The sequence below is a fragment of the Rattus norvegicus genome, chromosome 13 (assembly GCF_021556685.1).
Source record: "Rattus norvegicus strain SHRSP/BbbUtx chromosome 13, alternate assembly SHRSP_T2T, whole genome shotgun sequence".
NCBI lineage: Eukaryota > Metazoa > Chordata > Mammalia > Rodentia > Muridae > Rattus > Rattus norvegicus.
The window spans coordinates 9,530,003-9,550,404 of NC_141546.1; the positions used below are offsets into that span (position 1 = coordinate 9,530,003).

Sequence of the window (20,402 nt, forward strand, 5' to 3'; positions counted from 1 at the left end):
ATGAATTCAGGGTCACAGTGCATGTTGGTGGGGAAATCACAGTTGGTAGCAACCCTGGGGATCTGGTCGCTCCTCATCTGCATTTAAGGAAAGGGACAAAGGTAGAAGTCACATCATTTCCTCCATTTGATGGTGTGGGATCCCTCTTTAGAGAGTGGTACTGCCCACACTGGATGAGTCTTCCAATCTCAATTAACACAGACCAGATAGTGCCCAAGAGTCATGTTCAGAGTCCAGTATCCAGATATTTCTAGTTTTGATCAAGTTGACAGCATGAATTATGATTGCTATCTCATGATGTTCATTTACTCTATTAAATGAAACGTTATATTCCTTTCCTTTGTAAAACAGTCAAGCGCAAATCAAGAAACTGGAAAAATGACATCATGAAATCTCAGGTAGTTCGACTGTGACCTATAATTCATTTGTTACTCATTTTTCTCCACAACTATCTTAGAAATTATCTCTGTCCTGTGGAAGATTGTGTGTCTGTGTGGTGTACAATATAGACTAGGTTGGGATTCATAAAAATCCACTTATGTCTTACTCCCAAATACATGGATTAAAAGCTTGCCACTACTCCCATATCTGCCATATTTTTTTATCCTCCCATACCTAATGCTTTCTTTGAAATCTTTCTGTCATCTCCTTAACTCTTATGCACTCTGGTTTTATACAGAGGCAAGATATCTGGCAGTGTATCTGCTATGTTCTTAGATCAGACACTCACTGTGTTAGCTTATCTGGGTTTTCAGATAGTCAAGAAAGTTGATATATTTATATTGAAAAAACTTCACTAAGCCACCACATCTGTTTTGAATTTTTACAATTCGCAGAAGGGTATGTGGTCTATGATGTTTGTGTGTTCATCTACTTTCAAGTGTACATATGTAGGATAGAGATTGACATAGAATATCTTCCTTCCTTGATTCCCACATTGTATCCTGAGTCTGGGTTTCATACTGCATACTAAAGTGAGTGGATTTTGAGGTAGTTTGCTTGCTCTAGGGATTTCCTGGCTCTGAATCCTGAGTGAAAATGTCACAAGAAAACTGCCTTGTATGCCTGGAATATGATATGTGTACCCGGGATACAAATTATATTCCTCACACTTTTGTAGTCAACGCCTTACTCACTGAGCTCTCTCTCCAAACCCTTATCCTGACTATTTGGCTTTATAGACTTATGCCCAAAACTACCAGTATCCACACCCAGAATTTGTCCCCTTCGATAGCCATATGGGATTCTCTTTCTGTGTTAAAATGAACTTATTAAAGAAGGTTGAAATCATGATCATGAAAGAGCCTTTTTAAGTGAACAAGTTAGACATAAATATGCAGTCAAGTATCTGTGTTGAGATGACCTTTTCTAATCTCTGTTCACCAAATGCACTTTGCTGTATGGCTGCCCTACATGTTCTCATTCATTTTGCTACTTATAGTAGAAATGCTAGATTTTCCATTTCCCAAATGTGCTTTCTCTTTTCCAGAAATGCATCCTTGATTTTCCAATGACCATAGACACATGACTTTGTAGGGAGATGACTCAGACACATGATGGCCCACAACCATGTATAGGTCACTTCCAGGGGACTCAATATCCTTTTCAGGTCTCCTCTAGCATCAGGTACACATGTATGAGGTACTTCTATAAATATGTTGGCAAGCACTCATACATATAATATGAGAAAAATACATTAAACATACCATTATATACAATAATCCCACTTTCATTCAACTCTCTGTGTGATAACATTGAAACTTTAACTCAAAGGTAGAAATCAGCTCTGAGATTACCACTATTCAGTAGTAGAAGCACATCACTGTGGTTCTCATATCATTTAACTCTGGTAGTTATAGGGCGTTAGCAGATTCTATTCCTAGTATTTCTGGTAAAGATTTTGCAGCACTTTCTATTCCAACTGTCTTGGCTTATGAGGTTTTTTTATTACATCCATTAGGTGTTTGCCAAACTACTGTGAACATGGAGGACACTGCGCCCAAACCTGGACTACCTTCTACTGCAACTGTAGTGACACTGGTTACACAGGAGCCACCTGCCATGACTGTGAGTATATACAGTGTCCCCACAGTGTATGGGCACAACTTCAAGAATACAGTTGGGGGACCCTGACTATTCACCATGGTGCGGGCACTATTGACTCCTTTAGCATGAATTACCAAATAGGATGCAATATCTCAAATACTGAAGCAGGCAGGTGAAAAGTATGGAGAAAAGACATGACTTTATGGAGTTTATGAGAAGAGGGCAAAATGAAGTTGGATATGTGGTAAAGTGAAAATGCAATGGTGCTACATATACACAAGGAGCTGTGCAACAAAAGGCATTGTCTTGATAGCTTGATTTACAGTGTTGTAACAAGTAACTAATATGGATCACTGGTCCAAGTGACAAGTGGAGTATTGTCTGTCTTAGCTATTTTCCTGATGCTATGATAAAAACACTCTGACCAAAGCAACCTATAAGAGAACAAGCTTATTTGGGTTTATAGTTCCAGAAGGGTATTGTCCATCATAAAGGAGGAAAGACATCATAGCAGGAGAGGAATTCATGGTTGAAAGAACAGAAATCGGGGTTGGGGATTTAGCTCAGTGGTAGAGCACTTGCCTAGCAAGCGGAAGGCCCTGGGTTCAGTCCCCAGCTCCGAAAAGAAGAAAAAAGAAAAAAAAATAAAGAAAGAACAGAAATCCTGACAGATCACTTTGTATCCTTGTTTAGGAAACAGAATAAATAGGAAGTGGCATAAAGCTATACAGTGTCAAGTCATGCCCTCAGTGACCCATTTTGTTTGGAGAGGTTTCACCTCCTAAAAATTCTGCTAACTTTCTGAACTGTATCAGAAGATAGAGGCCAAGTGTTAAAACATGAACTTATGGAAGATGTTTCACATTTAGACCACAACATGGCTGTGTCACAAAGTCCCTCAGATTGGCAGGTCTTTCTCCTCACAGTGTCCTTATTATGGCAAATGTACCTTCATTTGAATGTTGCTGTGGCCACAGGAAGGAAATACATGATGAAGAAACAAGCCTGTGTTCCATTCAAATGCTTCTACTGCAAATGTGGATGAGTATTCTTCTATTCACACTCCATTGTCCAGATACTTATGTTACCTCCAATAGAAGGCAAAATGTGTGCAGACTATGAGAAGTGAGACTAGAAAGCAAGAATATTGGACATAAATATTGGTGACTAATTCTCAATTTTGGGTATTTGGGAAGCTTCATATTGAAGCCCCAGGATGATCTTTTCCATATTATAGAAGGAAAACAGAAATAAGAAGGAATTTTAGAGTAATGGAGGAAGTGGATTCATGAGTGTCCTGTGGAGAAATTGTGAAGAACTCAGGAACTACAGTGGAACACAGATGGTAGAGTCAGGAGGCAGGAGAATAGTATACACTGGGCTGACTGTTAGAAAGGAGGTATGTATCCATTTCCTACAGTCAGCATAATTTCATCCTTGTTCAGGACTGAAAATAAGCTTATCATGTATATGAGCTGCATTTACCTTAGCCATTCATTTGCTGGCAGTGACCTAGGAAAATTCTATGATTTAGTTACTATGAAAGGCACTGCAAACAGTACTTATGTGGAAGTGTTTATGGGACACTGATTTGAAGTTCTATGGTAAATACCCAGGAATGGTGTGACTGAGTTATCTGATTGGTCTATTATTCAATTTTTCAAGCCATCATCTTTCATTTGTGGGTCCTAGATTGCATTAGATTCACGAAGATGAATGAGATTTGAAGCAGAATAATCAAATATGCATGGCATGGTCCAAAAGATACAGTTTCTTTGTGTGTGTGTGTGTGTGTGTGTGTGTGTGTGTGTGTGTGTGTGTGTGTACGCACGCACATATGTATGCATATATGCTCATTTGTACTGGTGTGTATGGAGGCCAGATGCTGATTTCAGTTGTCAATTTTCTCTCTTTTTTTATTTTTTATTTTTTATTTTTTATTTTTTATTTTTTCTCCTGAGATGGGGCCTAACTTGGAAATCACTGTTTTTGATGTACGTGTGGTTACCAAGACCTGAGGATTGGTACTATATACCATCTACTTCTGGAGTCACTTGCACACAGAATTCTTGCTTAGCTTTTATGAGTTCACAGGACCAGATTCAGGGTTCCTTAGTTGTACAGTGCAAGCACTTCCAACTGAGCCTTCTTCCCACCAACCTAAGTTCTACTATTTACATGATCTCTCCTCAGAGAAGGCACAGGGTCAAAGGACATGATGATTTGAAAGGTCTTATTTCATGCCTCCTCTTTTTTAAAAGTCTTAAGACTGTATATTTCACAGTTCTTTTTTGCAAATTCATTTTCCCTTTTCTGCCAGAGTCACCTGATGGATAAAACTATTTATCATACCTTGCTGCTAAACACTGGGGTATTGAAATGGAGGTCATTATTTATGCTCTTGAAAACTGTCTGATATAAAGTGGTTTCATTTTTTGTTTGTTTTTTTTTTTTCTTTTCAGATGACTGGTAGGGCAGAAGAATGATTGTTCTTATAAAGTTGCCCTTTATCTTTTGACTTCTACTCACTAAAGCACATCTGGTTTCAGTAGTTATGGTTTTAATTATTGCTGCTGGCTTGCTAAATAAAAGGACAGTTACATACCAGCTTCTGCCTGCCTCTTATCCAGTGCTTGTTCTTGATCTTTTTAGCAACTGGTTGGTGACATTTACATGTGAATGGTCATTATCTCACCACCAAGTTTCAAGGTCCTCTAATCTCTTGACAGTGCAGTTTGTTGACATTGTAACAAAGCACTTCAGGTCATTTTTCATCTCTACAAAGGGGTGTCAGATTCCTTCTCTAATGTCTGATGGAGTGCTGCTTCCTTTGAGCAGTCAATAAGAAGTTATTGACTGGGAGCATATCAAGCTGTCTGGCTCTCAGACTTAAGACTCATCACAGGACAGAGAGGGTTTGCTAGTTCCTCTTTAGGGAAATAGGGCTCTTTATCACGTTTGGATGATTGTGTATAGTGAGGAAATTTTGACAAAAAAAGATTCATTTCTATCTGTCTTTCATATCTTTATCTTGGGTTTAACTCATATGACATTACAATATGAGTTTCTGATTGAGATTGTTATTCTTTGCGCTTCATGCCAATGACAGATGATTCTCAACGTCGAGTAGACAAGAGAAGGATGAGAAGAAAGAAAAGGGAGAAAAAATGAGAAGAAGGGGAAAGAGAGTATGGGGGAAAGGAAAGGAAGATGAAAGAGAAGGAGGAAAAGACAGGAGAGGACAAGAAGGAAAAGGAAGGAAAAGAGATAAGATGAATGGAAGAAAGACAAGGAGAAAAAGAAATAAGCAGAAGTGGAAACAGTGTGTGCTGTGTGTATATGTATGTGTGTATATGTGTATATGCGTGTATGTTTGTGTATGTATGTATGTATGTGTATGTGTATGTGTCAGTATATGTGCATGCATGCATAGAAACTCAACTTTATTGTCTTATACAATTTCTTCCAATCATATTTTAAGAAAGAGTCCCTCAATGAACTTCAGGCTTACTAATTTGCCTAGACTCGCAAGCCAGCAAGCTCCAGAGATTCTCCTACTTTTTCTTTTCCAGTGTTACTGTCATAGGGTCATAATGACACACCTAATTTTTACAGAGTGTTGCACATTGAACTTAGGTCATCATGCCTGTACAGCAAAATCTTTACTAACTAAATAACCCATCTCCCTATGCCTTCCAGGACTGACCTATTCTATAACACCTATCTCTCTTTCATAGATGATGAAAATCGGGAGTCAGCTTATGATACTACAAACACCATGATGCTCAGCTACTAGGCTGGTAGCATTGTTCATGGGAAAAGGAAAGCATATCAGAACAAAGGACATTTCAGAAGACACTTGAAGGATTAGTAGGAAAGTAATAAGAAGAGGGCATCAGGAGGATACATTCATTCAATAATAAAGATTCCTGCTTGCTCAAGCCTGATAACCAGGACCCATTAATTAATTAATATTTGAAGACAGGGTTTCTCTGTACAGCCTTGGTTGTCTTGGAAGTCATTCTGTAGACCAGGCTAGGCTCAAATTCACAGAGATTACAGTTTCTGTCTCTGGCAGAAAAACAACCATACACACTCTAAATAGCATGGTGCTTGGTCTTCGGACAGGACAGAGGCTCCAAAGCATCTAGCCTAACAGGAAAGATAAAGAGGTAATTTAGAAAATGCTGGAAGTGTGAGCCCTGTGAGCATTGGCTTAACTGATTGAGTACACCCTGCTGTGCAGACCAACTACGGTGCAATTGTAGGTTGGTTTTATTTTAATGCTGGGAACACCCTGGCTACTATTTGTTTCCTAGTTGCTTGTTCTAGTTACTTTTGGAAAGTACATGTTTGATGGTATTGTTGAAATTGTCTTAAAGTTGGAGACTGTACATATGAGTTGCTCTATGTTATTTGGAACTCTGCATGCAGCAAATGGAAGAAGTTCAATCATGCTAGGAAAAATAGACCCCATGGAAAAGATGCCTTTAAAACTTGAATCTCAGAAAGCTGGAGACAAATTGCAGAGAACACAAGTGTATGTTGGTTTCCTCAACTTGGAAGGGTTCTTAGAATAAGAGGGTGGTGACTACATCTTCAGATTTGCCTTGATGTGAGACCATTATATCAAAATCAGGTTCCCCGCCTCACATTTTACTGACCACCTTTTAAGAGACACCTTTTTGGGTGTTTTTTTTTTTTTTCCAGTTTTCAGCCCAGTATTTTTCCCATATTCATTTTCCTCATATTCTACCAGATCTTTTTAACCATAGGCATAACAAAACCATATAAGTAAGAGGCTATTTCCTATATTCTAGACCAGTATTTAGTACTGTCAGAGTCTAATTTAGAGGCTTGAGAGCCCCTGGACAAACCAGGGTTGACCACCCATTTTCAACAGGCCAGTTAAAAGAGATAAGTAATGAAACCAAAGAGAGATCCACTCAATGTGGCCACATTGGGTATAGGAGTATTGGGGTCTATTGACTCCCAAAGCCCACCTTCAGTGTCCTGACATGAAGTGCAGGTTTAAGTAGAGAACAAGATATATGAGTAACTAAGCAGTCTTAGCCAAGGTAGAAACCTGACCTACATCTCTATCTCGGTCTTTCCTGCAAGGTGATTCGATAATATCAGAACTGTTTGAAAACTCTGTCCTAGAGACACTGTTTTGTGCAGGCCTCCAGTCCATTCGATTTCATAGCATGGGATTCTTGTAGGATTCTCGATTTCTTGAGGACAATTCTCTCTGTTTTTCTGATATAAAAAAAAGAGGGACACAAGTCTCCCTTCAGTATATCTTCATTCCAGCTAGGAGGCTTGCTGCTTGTAATAAAGTTTAATTTATAAAACTTTAATAGAAACAATACGGGACTAACACAATCAGTGGATTGATAAAAGAATCATGAGTACATACTGTAAAACATTATTTAAAACTTAAGACTTGAATATTTCTTGAAAAGTTCATCAAAGTTTTTCAGATTGCTGTAAAACATGAATAACTGAAATCTCAGAGTGCAAAATCCCAGATAAGGAGATAAGGCATACTCTGAGACACTTATAATCTTATAACTTAAAACCTTATAAGGTTAAACTGTGGAAGTTCTTCCCAGCCTTCACCTTCATATATTTAAAGCTCGTGTCCAGAAACACTGCTCATTTCCACATGAAAATTGTACACAGCCTGGTCAAACGGACCTTTCAGAAACACTGTTTATTTGGGTTTCTTCTAGGCATTTTTCTACCATGGGAGACAATTAATAAACAAATATTCTTCATATGGAAAATGTTTAAAGATGCACAACCAATGGAAGCAGAATTTGATCTTAGCTCCAAATGAATTAATGGAATTTTTCTTATTATAAAATTCTACAAAGAATGAATGATGCTAATTAGTACATGGATCACAGGAAGGTTTACACACAACACCTATGTCATGATTCCTATCAAAGATAGGAAGCAACAAGACAAGGTCTTCACCTGAGATAGATTTTTCACTCTTTGAAGACAATGAAGAAATAAAGTTTCATAGATATGAGAAACATAACTGTAATAACAAGGTTTTGAGAAATATATGTGATGGTCAGGATGCCTATGACAAACTTGTGACCTAACTGAGAGCTACATCTGATGTCATGATGCCCAGTGACATGATAAAGTTTTGGTGATCAAGATTCTGACTAAGCTAATTAAGACAAAACAAAGCAAAACAAAAAAAATAAACAAACAAACAAACAAACAAAGAAACAACTGTTCTTGGAAAGACCCCCTATTCTGAGAACAATCACAAGATGCCATACTGACCCTGTCCGACCACCCACTTCACCCACTCCCCCACTAAGGGACATGTCAACTTAGCCCTTTCTCAGTGATTCTCCAAGGCCTGTGTAGGGCTGGATGAGGAAAGTGAGTAATTGAGCCCAGAACAGCCCCTTGAACTGGCCAGTCAATACCTGACCAAATCCTTTGTCCTGTGTAGCATAAGAATAGGCCAGCTAACCCTGTTGCTGAAGTCTGCCCTCTGTAATGAATAAAAGTTGTGTCCTTTTGGGTTCGGGGTTGCCTCTCCCTGCGTGGATGAGCAACCCCAAATACCTGGATCAAAAATCTTATACCCTCATGTATTGCAACACTCACTTTGTCAATCTGTGCTCTGTGGGTTGCACTTCTGAGGTAAAGCCACTATGGGGTCTGACAACAACATCACAGTCATTTTAGAGTTTCTTGAATAATCTAGTGCATGATAATTTGTTTCTTTTGCTGTTTCTCTATGCTTCTTCTTCCTATTCCCCATCTTGCGTTTTTGTTGAAGATACAAGCAGATTTGCTTCAAAGGACTGTGTTGGATTAGTAGCACAGAAATGTAGTCAGAAATGTTGACTTTATTTTGAACGTCTAAGAAGAAAGAAAGATCCCAAATTTAGAGATAAGAATAAGCTGAGGGCAAGTCAGTAACTGATATTGCATCATTTAGAGCACATTGATGTGTACTGTGAACATTCAGCAAGAGCACTCAGCACTTTTTTTTCTCATTTATCTCAATCAAAAACATGCTGGTTTCCAGAGAAATTAAAATTCTCAGTGTACCCCATAACTAAGAACTAATTTGAGCTTAAGGAAAGTTCATGGGTTACGCATTTACCAAACAAGAGTGCAGAACTATATTTGGATCTCCAGAACCAACATAAAACCAAATGAAAGACAAGAAGCAGAGACAGAAATCTTCTGGAAGCACACAGACCAGCTGCATTAGTGTACCTTACAGATAAAATAACAAATATATGTTGTCTCAAGCAAGAAGGAATGTTAAGGTCAGAATGTGAAGTTGTCCTATAACCTGTTCATGTGTTCCATGTCATCCACATTCACACACAAACACATACATGCACGCACACACACACAGACACACACATACACATACACACACATGCACACACACACACACACACACACATACACACTCTCTCTCACAGAGAGAGAAATAGTGGTAAGAGGGAGAGAGATGAGAGGGATATTGGTATTTTCTTCATATACAGTCAATTAAAAACCTAAAACTTATGAAACTGGAAGATATATAATATAATATAATATAATATAATATATGTATGTATTGAACAGAATATGTGAGGTTTATCATCCCGTTGGATCCAGAAAAATGTGAAAGTTGGAGGTTGAGATTTCCATTTAACAATGGCTTTAATTAAGTCATCTTCCATTCCTCCCTCTAACATAATCATCCACACAGCTACTTTTTGGAATAGAAACATAGAGAAAACTAACATAATATCTAGAAACTGGTACGTCCACGTTAAATTTCATTGATTGCCTATGAAGTCTCATGTTCATCAAACATCATGAATATTTTTCATAAAAATAGACAATAATTGACATATGATGTCCACATACTGTGGCTATTAGAGCAGCTTTGCTGCATAAGTTACCCAGTATAGCATGGTCATTAGTGCAAAAACTCCAGACACAACTCAGATCATCCCTGGCACCTATGTCAAGTAACTTGCTGAATTTTTATGCCTTATCATTGCTCATGAACACATTTTTGTCTGTGAATTAATTTTTCTAAGAAAGACTATGTTAAGTCTCTCTAAACACATGACTCTGAGTGAGTGTAATTATTCACTGTGCTGTGTCTCAATCACACTTTGTACTGTGTTAGAAGGCAGCTTGTATCCAGACAAACCACACCAGGCAAGCACAGCTCCACAAGAAGAGGTTTATTGGGGGGAAGTGATGAAGTGATGAGGAAGCAGGGGCGAAGAAGGGGTGAGCAGTTTGGAGTCTCTGGCTTTTATTTGAGTCATGATGTAATCTTAATCACACGCACCACCACACAGAGTTCAGGCAACAGGCACGTGAACGGAACACTGGGAATATGTGGTAGTTGCAATGAGCAACAGACTCATGAGGGTCCTTGTCGACAAGAGGTAATATCATTGCTGGATTCCAAGGCTGTAGACAGCTTCTGATGCTAATCTACCTCTCTTTTTCCTACCATAAAAAGAAGAAAAAAGGGGGCTGGGGAAGCTGATGGTGAAAGGGGAAGAAGGGCATTGGGTCTTTTAAAATGCTTCCTGTAGTCAGGGGATATCATCAATTTGAAGGTGTAGCCTACTTTCACCATGAGGTTCTGCTTCATAATCATTTGCATCAGACTCCTCTGTGAAGAAGGGCTGGTAATCCTGTAACAGGAAATAATTGTTTGGTTAGAGACTTTTTGCATTTGTCTTTGAAGGAATGTGGAAGGGAGATTAATGAGGCAGAGAACAAATAGTAACATCATGAAAATGAGGAGAAAAGGCATTACAAAGAGGAATATTCACTTCTGACCAAGTCAGCTCAGTCAGTCTCAAGTGAGGGAGTTAGGATTGAAAAAGAAAAATGTTAGATAAAATTATAACTGACTCCGGCCCATACTGAGACTGAAACAGCTTTATTTCTCTCCAGCCTACTTTTATATCATTCTAGGTATATCCAAAAAACACGGTCATTTCTTAGACCAAAGACAAAGTAATAAAGTGAAGTAGTAAACAGAGAGCACACAAGATAGTAATTAGAGTAGTAAGCAAAAAGATTACATAAGGAAATAATTCAGCAAAGTAGTAAACAAAGCCCCATGGCCACTACTATTCTTATCTAAGCCTACTTCCTCGTCCAAGCTCGGTGACAAATGTCAAACAACTAGAAGCAGGAAAAAGCTCTCAACACATTTTCGTATAGGGTTTTTGAAAATCCAGGAATTGGAGGCTTCATTTTCTCTATGATTCTGGATGTCTGATTGTAGCTGCTCAATTTTATTTCTTACTATTCAAGATTGGTTGGTGTAGAAACAGCATTCTTCCTGGAGGAACAGGCAAAGGCCACCTTCTTTAGCTGTCAGCCCATCTAGTGCCCTTCAGTCCTGAAGCACCATTGTTGCCAAAGGATCAGTCTATTTCTGGACAAGGAGCATGGTTTCAGACATTTCCTGAAAACTGGTGCTAATCTCTGAAATGAATTTACCGCATAGGGTTAGGGAAGTAGTCAGCCCTGCTGTTCCACAACCAGCATGTATGGTTATTCCTGCAGTGATCAGGAGTGACACATTCTGAACTGCGCTCTTATGTTGAGCATATCTATAACTGGGACTGATAGGGGCTTGTTTCCCTGAATTACTCCTAGTTTAAGAAAAGAATACCAATGTGCAAACTCCTGACCAGCTTGCAGGTAGGGAGTGATATACTTGAGTGCCATAAAGAATTGAAAGCCTTGTCTAATCTAACGGGGTCAAGCACAGCTGCTGGAATGATGTCTCATTTTTTAGGGTTGAGGGAAAGATGGCTGGTCTCTACTTCTTCTGGAGCTTAATAGAGCAAGGTCCTGGAAGAGTTCAGTAGTTGGATGACAAGAAGAGGCTATTTAGCAACAGTGGGGTTCTGGATGTCCCAGACTTGGGGGGCTACCTGAGAAGCTGGTAAAAAAAACAACACACTAAGGTTAATATATTGCCTGGCTAGAAGAAGGAACAGAGGGGCTGCTGGCGAACTTGGGTTTAGGCAAATGGAAATAACAGAGGAAATGGAGACTCCCAACATAGCCAGAATATCCTATCCCAATAAGGGGACAGGACATGTTGGCAGTACAAAAAAGAAATGGGTAAGAGCAACACCTCTAAAAATGCAACTAAGCAGTAAAGTCTGCTGAGGAAGGTAAGGTTATTCTCCTACCCTGACAATAAGAGAATAAGAGGGAGAAATGGCCCGCCAAACCACATTAGGACCAAATAAGTGATCCCCAGTGTCCAAGAGGAAGGAGATGGGCTGTCCAAATACAATGATTACTATCCAGGGTTCCCTGCTGGTGATGGAAGTGGTTGGGTCAAGGGAGCTCAGGCCTTTTCAGTAGTCCCTAAACAATGCTAGGAGAATATCTGGAGGGTTAAGAGGTAGCTGTGGCTGTATATATATATATATATATATATATATATATATATATATATATATATATATATATATGATATGTACATGTCATGCTGACAGGAACTAGACATAGATGTCTCCTGGGAGACACAGCCAGAGCATGTCAAAAACAGAGGCGAATGCTAGAAGCAAACCTTTGAACTGAGAATAGGATCCTTGTTAGAGGAATTAGATAAAAAATTGAAAGAGGTGAAGGGACTTGCCTCCCTATAAGAACAACAATGCCAACCAACCAGAGCTCCCAGGGATTAAACCACTACCCAAAGACTCACCCATGGCTCCAACTGCAAGTGTAGCAGAGAATGCCTTATTCGGTACTGAAGGAACTAGTAACCTTTTGTTGTGTCAAGGTTCCCAGTGTAAGGGAATGTGGGGGGGTAGGTGGGGAGGTGAACACCTTTATATAAGAAGGGGAGGGGTTTAGGGGGTTTATAGTCAGGTAACGGGGAAAGGGAATAACATTAGAAACGTAAATAAATATCCAATAAAAACAAAATGGGAAAAAAAAGCCACTTAGATGTTTGGAGAGGTAACTCCTGAACCCACAAGCAGCAATCTTGGAACAGGCCTATAAAATGTACCATGAGAGAGATGAAAAGGCCCACAGACAAAATTACCTTATGCTGGCATAGGTTATGTGACCAGTCCAAGCCTTTGCCCCAGTCTCCTGGTCTTCTAAGCCTCAGGCACTACCAGGTTCCTGCTACAAATGTGTTTAACAAGGTCATTGGGCAAGAGCCTGACTTAACCCCCACAAGACAAAGGGCCATGCACTAGATGCCACCAGGAAGGACATGGGGCTGCTGATTGCCCACATGTTGCTCAGGACAGAGGGACAACACTAACAATCACACACACACACACACACACACACACACACACACACACACACACATGTGGAGAAAGCTCTGAACAGCCATTCCTTCAGTTTCTGCTCTAAACTTGGCCTATATATCCCCTCCTATGGATATTTTTGTTCCCCCTTTTAAGGAGTGAAGAATCCACATTCAGTCATTGTTCTTCTTGAGCTTCATGTGGTCTGTGGATTGCATCTTTGGTAATTCGAGCTTTTGGGCTAATATCCACTTATCAGTGAGTGTATATATACCATGTGTGCTTTTCTGTGATTGAGTTACCTCACTCAGGATAATATTTTCTAGTTCCATCCATTTGACTATGAATTTCATGAAGTCATTGTTTCTGATAGCTGAGTAGTACTCCATTGGGTAAATGTACAACATTTTCTGTATCCATTCAAGGGCATCTGGGTTTGTTCCAGCTTCTGGTTATTATAAATAAGACTGCTATGAACATAGTGGAGCATCTGTATTTGTTGTTTGTTTGAGCATCTTTTGGGTATTTGCCCAGGAGAAATATAGCCAGGTCCTCAGGTAGTGGTATGTCCAATTTCCTGAGGAACCCCCAGACTGACTTCCAGAGTGGTGGTACCAGTTTGCTATCCCACCAACAACGGAGGAGTGTTCCTCTTTCTCCTTATCCTCACCAGCATCTGTTGTCACCTGAGTTTTTAACTTAGCCATTCTGACTGGTGTGAGGTAGAATCTCAGTGTTGTTGTGATTTGTATTTCCTTGATGACTAAGGATGTACAGCATTTCTATAGGTAATTCTCAGCTATTCAATATTCCTCAACTGAGGAATCTTTGTTTAGCCCTGTTCCCCATTTTTAATAGGGTTATTTGGCTCTCTGGTGTCTAACCTCTTGAATTATTTGTATATTTTGTATAATAACCCTCTATCAGATGTAGTATTGGTAAAGATCTTTTCCCAATCTGTTGGTTGACATTTTGTCCTAATGACAGTGTCCTTTGCCTTACAGAAGCTTTACAGTTTTATGAGGTCCCATTTGTTGATTCTTGATCTTAGAGCATAAGCCATTGGTATTTTGGTCAGGAAATTTTCCCCAGTGATCATGTGATTGAGATTCTTCCCCACTTTTTCTTCTATTAGTTTGTGTGTATCTGGTTTGATGTGGAGGTCCTTGAACCACTTGGACGTAAGCCTTGTACATGGTGAAAAGAATGGGTCAATTTGCATTCTTCTACATGGTGACCTGCAGATAAAGAAGTACCATTTGCTGAAAATGTTATCTTTTTTCCATTGGATGGTTTTGGCTCCTTTGTCAAAGATCAAGCGATCATAGGTGTGCGGGTTCATTTCTGGGTCTTCGATTCTATTCCCCTGATTTACTTACCTGTCTCTGTACCTATTTCATACAATTTTTATCACTCTTTCTCTGTAATACTGCTTGAAGTCAGGGATGGTGATTCCCCCAAAAGTTCATTTGCTGTTGAGTATAGTTTTCACTATCCTTGGTTTTTGATATTCCAAATGAATTTACAAATGTTGGACTATCTCTGAGAAAAAAGTAGGTCATTGGAAGTTGCTTATTTTCTGGGGTTTCATGGTCTAGATTAGTATATTGTAATAAGGACTTTGTAAGGCACTCTAGAAATTACAACAGGTTTTCTTGTTTGTCCCACATGACCTCTTGGAGTTTTTCAAAATTTACTGGTTTAAAGGCTGCCCTATGGAGACCAGCCAAAAGGCAGATTATGAATCTATCCCTGGCTAAAATACCACTTGGGGAATGAGCATTCCATTGAGGAGCTTGGTAAAGTACTGTCTCAGAACTGATTAGACGTGTTTCATCTCTTTTATAAGTCTTGTCTGCATGTATTCTCATCTGCTTCCAAACTTACCAGCATCATCAGGAAGTAAATTATTAGTTAGAATCATATGTACATTGTGGAAAGCCAAGTTGTAAGATTGAGTAATATACTGAAACATTTCAGTGAAGGCCCAGGAGTTAAAGGTATAGGATCCCAGTCTGCTTTGTATTTGATAAAGTCACTTAGAGAGCAAGGAACATGTATACTGACTAGGTCATCTACCCTAGCAACTTCACTTAAAGGAAGGACCAAAGCTGGGTCAGGTGTTCCTGCAGGAGAAGAACTTGTGGGGGCTTTGGCTGTGGTCTTAGAGCGACAGATGTGATGGCTGAAAGTAGGTGCCAATTCAGGGCGATTGGAGCCACCTTCAGCTGTCACAGAAAGAGGGGTGGAGTTTGGAGAGGTCAAACAAGGAGGCTTTGGGGTAACCTGCTGAGAGGAAGAAACTGCTGTGCTAGCTGGGTTTTTTGAAGGTGGTGACTGGGGTTTTTGAAGGCATAGAAACAAGTATGCAGGGTAAAGGAGGTGGATCGTTAGCTGGACTGAGGATTGTAGTGTCATCCTGTTGAGGTTTCAAGGCCAGAAGAAATTGAGTTGGAGAAAAAGAACAGAGAAAGGGGTTGGAATGAAGATAGGTAAATGCTTGATCACAGGGGACCTCTTTGCATTTACCAGCCACTGGCAGTATGTATTAAAATCCCTTGAAATAATTGGATATAGTGTGCCATTAACTGGTCATTTAAAGATGTTGTCTAATGGTACTGAATCTAAACCTTATTGCAGAGGGATACCAGCTTTAATTTCCTCAAGTCATGTGTTAACTTTAGAGATTTAAGATTTTCCAGGTAACACCACAGTGGGGAGCCTGGAGGCATGGTCAAAGACAATGAATTGCCCATTGGACAATGGGGATGGGATGTTATTGAACTATTTGTACCAGGGATTCTGAGAAAGAGTCAACAGTGAATACAAATAAACAGCCAGGCTAGATGTCCAGATCATCATGTGAACAAGTAGAGGTATCAATGTGTCCTAGACTCACAGGAAAACAACCCACCTAGGCCTAGGTTTTGCTACACTGCTGCAAAAACCTGAGGGAGGGGGTTATGAGAGTTTCTTTTGGGAGGGGAGTCACCCAAAATCCAAAGTTTTGTTTTGTAGATCAGTTAGGAGTCTGCTTAAAGGGATTGTGAAACACCAACCCCTAGGCCCATAGAAGTTGACTATACCCCTATCTGGGGTATGGAGCCTTCTCTTGTGACTAGAGGGAAAATCTTAGCATTCCACCAATGGTGGTGGGAGAAAGACTAGCACTCTGGTAGCAAGAAGGGTGGGACTGTGCAGCTGGTGGACCTTTCGTAATGAGGTTAGGCCAGTGGGGATTAACCTACATGGCAGCAACTATCCTACATTTTGGAAGTCTTTGTGTCTGGTGGCAGGGGCCATCTATGTGGTGAAGTCCATGTGTCCCACAGTGGCTGTGGCAGTGGCAGTGGCAGTGGCAGTGGCAGTGGCAGTGGCAGTGGCAGTGACAGTGACAGTGGTTTTCAGCTGCATTGACAGAAAACCATGTGGTGGCCTTGGTGGCAGTACAAACACATGGCAGCGGCAGCGGCGGTGGTGGTTGGTCAGACATGTTAGCCAAAGGCAGTGACTGTGGCCATGGTATTGGTCACACCTAGGTGGTATAGCAATCCCTGAGTCTCAGCACCAGATGTTGAGTTAAAAGCTCATATCTGGACAGATCACACTAGGCCACAGCTCCACAAGAAGAGATGAATTCAGACAAGTAGGGAAGTGATGAGGAAGAAGAGGGAGAAGAGGAGGTGGAGAAGGAGGAGGATGAAGAGGAGAAAGAAGAGGAGGATGAAGAGGAGGAAGAGATGAGATTGGGGACTGTGCCTATTTTGGGGGGGGGTCATGGCATAATCATGCACAGGAAAGGTACAGCACAGGTGAAGTGAATTTTGGGAATGTGTGGCAGTTGCCATGGCAATAGACACACAAGTATCTTGTCATCTAGGGGTGATGTCATCATTGGATTTGGAGGTAACCAGTAGCTGTAACCGTAAAGCCGTAAAGTCAGTTTTTTTGCCAACACTGTGCACTTCTCTCTCTCTTTTTTATTTCCCTCCTATTTCTCTTATTATTTGTATTAGTCTCTCTCTCTCTCTCTCTCTCTCTCTCTCTCTCTCTCTCTCTCTTTCTCTCTCTCTCCATATACTCCATATATATATATATATATATGTGTGTGTGTGTGTGTGTATATATATGTATATATATATGTGTGTGTGTGTGTGTGTGTGTGTGTACACATGTACTTGCCATTCCTAGATATGTGTGAAGTTACACACTCCAGAGAAGGAAGTCTGAATTTTGCCCTATCACTCTCCACCTTAGTAATTTGCTACAGGGTTTCTTGTTGAATCTTGATCTAGGCTGGCAACCAGTGTGCCCCAGATATTCTTTTGTCACTGCCCTAATGCTTATATTATATATGCACATGTGGTATGCCTTGCTTTTTATTCAGGTCCTAGGGATTTAAACACAAATTTGCACAGGAAGTACTCCAACTCAGTTACCTATCTGTCCAGTCACCATTAGCCAGTTCTTAAACCATTTTGTGACATCATTTCCCAGAACAATATTTACATGGCTCACATAGCTCATCCTCTGTATATGGTTCAGAAAACAATAAGGATTCTCATACTGCTTGTTCTGTTAACCCATAAAAGCAAAGTGCACTACCACCGAAATAAAAGGCTTGTTCGTCTATTTGTCAGGGAGTTGCTCTTCATAGATGTGAAGCATGAGAGTTTTCAACTAGAGGAAGGAAAAATCAAAGGATACTGAGTAGTAAAATATTGTGTTCTTCCTGATCAATATTTGATCAATTGTATTTTAAACTATGACTGACTTCATTGATTTGATTTAAATAACATAAAGTTATCTTGACTGTAGTTCAGATAAAATGTTCAGAAAGTATTTCTTTACATGCTTAAGTTCTCTAATGTAGCATCTCTCTGACCTATATCAAGTTATACTACTAGTTGTAACCTTGCTGGAGCCACATTCAAGAGAAAAACAGTAGAATCCTCCCCTGACTGCTACTGAGGTAAATTCCTGGGTCAGTAGTGGTGAAATCTCCCTGAGTTGTCTGACCTTAGCTTTTCCTTGTAGTTCTGCTCCATTTCCTCATGTAGCTTACATTGCAACCTGTGGAAAGGCCAGGCACCTGTTTTTTCTCATACAAAGGAAAAGGATAGAAGAAGCCCAGTTTAGAATGGAAAATCAGAAGGCATTCCATTACAAAACCAAGCAGGACAAAAGCCTGGCTATTTTGGCTTCTTCCAAGAAGTTATCTTCTTCACACTCTAGATATATGCTCTTTTTCATTCAGAATGAGAGATAAGATGAAGAAAATTTAGAATGGAAAGTCAAGGATATTCAATTATGAAACCAAGAAGAACAAAAGCCTGCCTATTGTGGCTCCTTCTAAGAATAGTTTGGGTCAATAACAGTCTAGAAAATATTCATTGTTTTTGGTAAACTACCAGTGTGTACAGGTCTGTGTATCTGTGTATTAATGCACATCTAGACTTTTGTGGATAATTTTCTCAGCCCCTCACTATTTTTGTTTTTTGTTTGTTTGTTTGTTTGTTTGTTTGTTTTTTGAGACAGTCTTTCACTGAACTCAGAGTTCAGTCTTTCATGTAGACTGGATGGCCAGCACGTCCCTAGGTTCAGTTGGTCTTCACAATGTCCTCACTTGGAGTATAATTGAAGGACCTTAGGAGGTTTTGCTATCTTTGCACCCACCCACCTTTGGTCAAGGCTTGGTCAAGTTCCATTCTCCACCCACAGGAACATTCTCGTAGAAAACTCTTAGAATGTACTGATACTTTTTCCCCAATAGATTTACAGGTCAATATGCTTAGCCAAAATATTTGAACATTAGCCTTGATGAGGTAATCTGTGCCCCTAAAAAGTATATTGACTGCTTGTAATCACCATTCAGGGTTGCCTTCTAGTCACTTGCCTTGAGGGACTAATTGAAGGTAGACCCGACACACCCTGAAAATAGACCTTTTTCTTTTGCATCAATCTGTGTCTCCGTATTCCACTCCGGGGTACACTGAGGTAAGAACCACTGACCAAGTGTCTGGGTCTTACATTCGGGGCTTGTCTGGGATTCAAAGAGGTCCCCATCCCCACCCTACCGCCCAAGTGATCACTGATTAGACTGATGTAGAGAAAAAGACCCACCCTGTCTCAGCATCAGGTGTCTGCCTACTCTTAAGTGATTATGTTTGTCTCTCTGTCTTTTGCTTTCACTTTTGGCTCATGAGCACAGTGTCTGCTGGAAAGCCTTTGATCTGGTATAGTAAATTTTGGAGGGCAGATGTGCCATAATGCCCCGACAATGGGGAGACTGGAAGATGCTTCAGGCTCTCCAGAGGGAGTCAGTAGGATTCCCATTCTTTTGGCACCTGTTAGACCCAATACTGAAAGGAGCCAGCTGAGTTGCTTAACTAACTGCTTTTTGTGCCCATGGCAGGGACAAAATGTCTGTGTGTATATTGTCTTTCTCTGTGTTCTTGGACTGCTGTATTGGCAGAAGTTGACTGCATCTTGATATAACCTGGTTTGTGAACCAATGGCAGGGGCAAATTGTCTGTGTGTTGATTGCCTTTCTCTAGGTTTGTTGGTTATCTCATTCTGTGATCTTGCACTTGGATTGACATTGCTTTGGGAATGGGACAGAATGAATCTACCCTTAAACATCCTAGTTAACCACTGGAGGGAAGTTTGGGAAAGAGGAGAAAACTTGTCAGTAATAGTTAAAAAAGGGCAAGTTAGTTACTCTCTGCTCCTCCGAGTGGTTCACCTTCAGAATAGGGTTGCCACCCATAGGGAATCTTCAACTTGGATGTGATCAAAGCAGTAGAAGAAAGAGTCTTTAGGCCAGGATCCCTTGGGCATGAAGAGAAAGTTACCTGGAAGGATGTAGTGGGGAAACCCCTCCCCTTGGATGAAAGACTTTTTATTCCCTGAGACTCTCACAGGTCCTGGCCATGAATGAACAGAACCCTGTAGAGATCAACAAGTCTCCAAAGAACATCCTCCAGCACCCTAACACAGTGGATCTGCTGCTGACAAATCCTCCCTTACCCCCCTATCATGACACTG

The 20,402-nt window shown here is 40.2% G+C and overlaps 1 protein-coding gene across 2 annotated transcripts in view; it reads left to right on the forward strand.

The window, feature by feature from the left end:
• Cntnap5a (contactin associated protein-like 5A) overlaps positions 1-20,402 on the forward strand; it is a 982,002-nt gene that overhangs the window by 573,139 nt on the left and 388,461 nt on the right. For both annotated transcript variants that reach the window (XM_087580548.1, NM_001047865.2), the window contains 1 exon segment: positions 1,961-2,067. In XM_087580548.1, the coding sequence (XP_087436674.1) occupies positions 1,961-2,067 (107 nt within the window).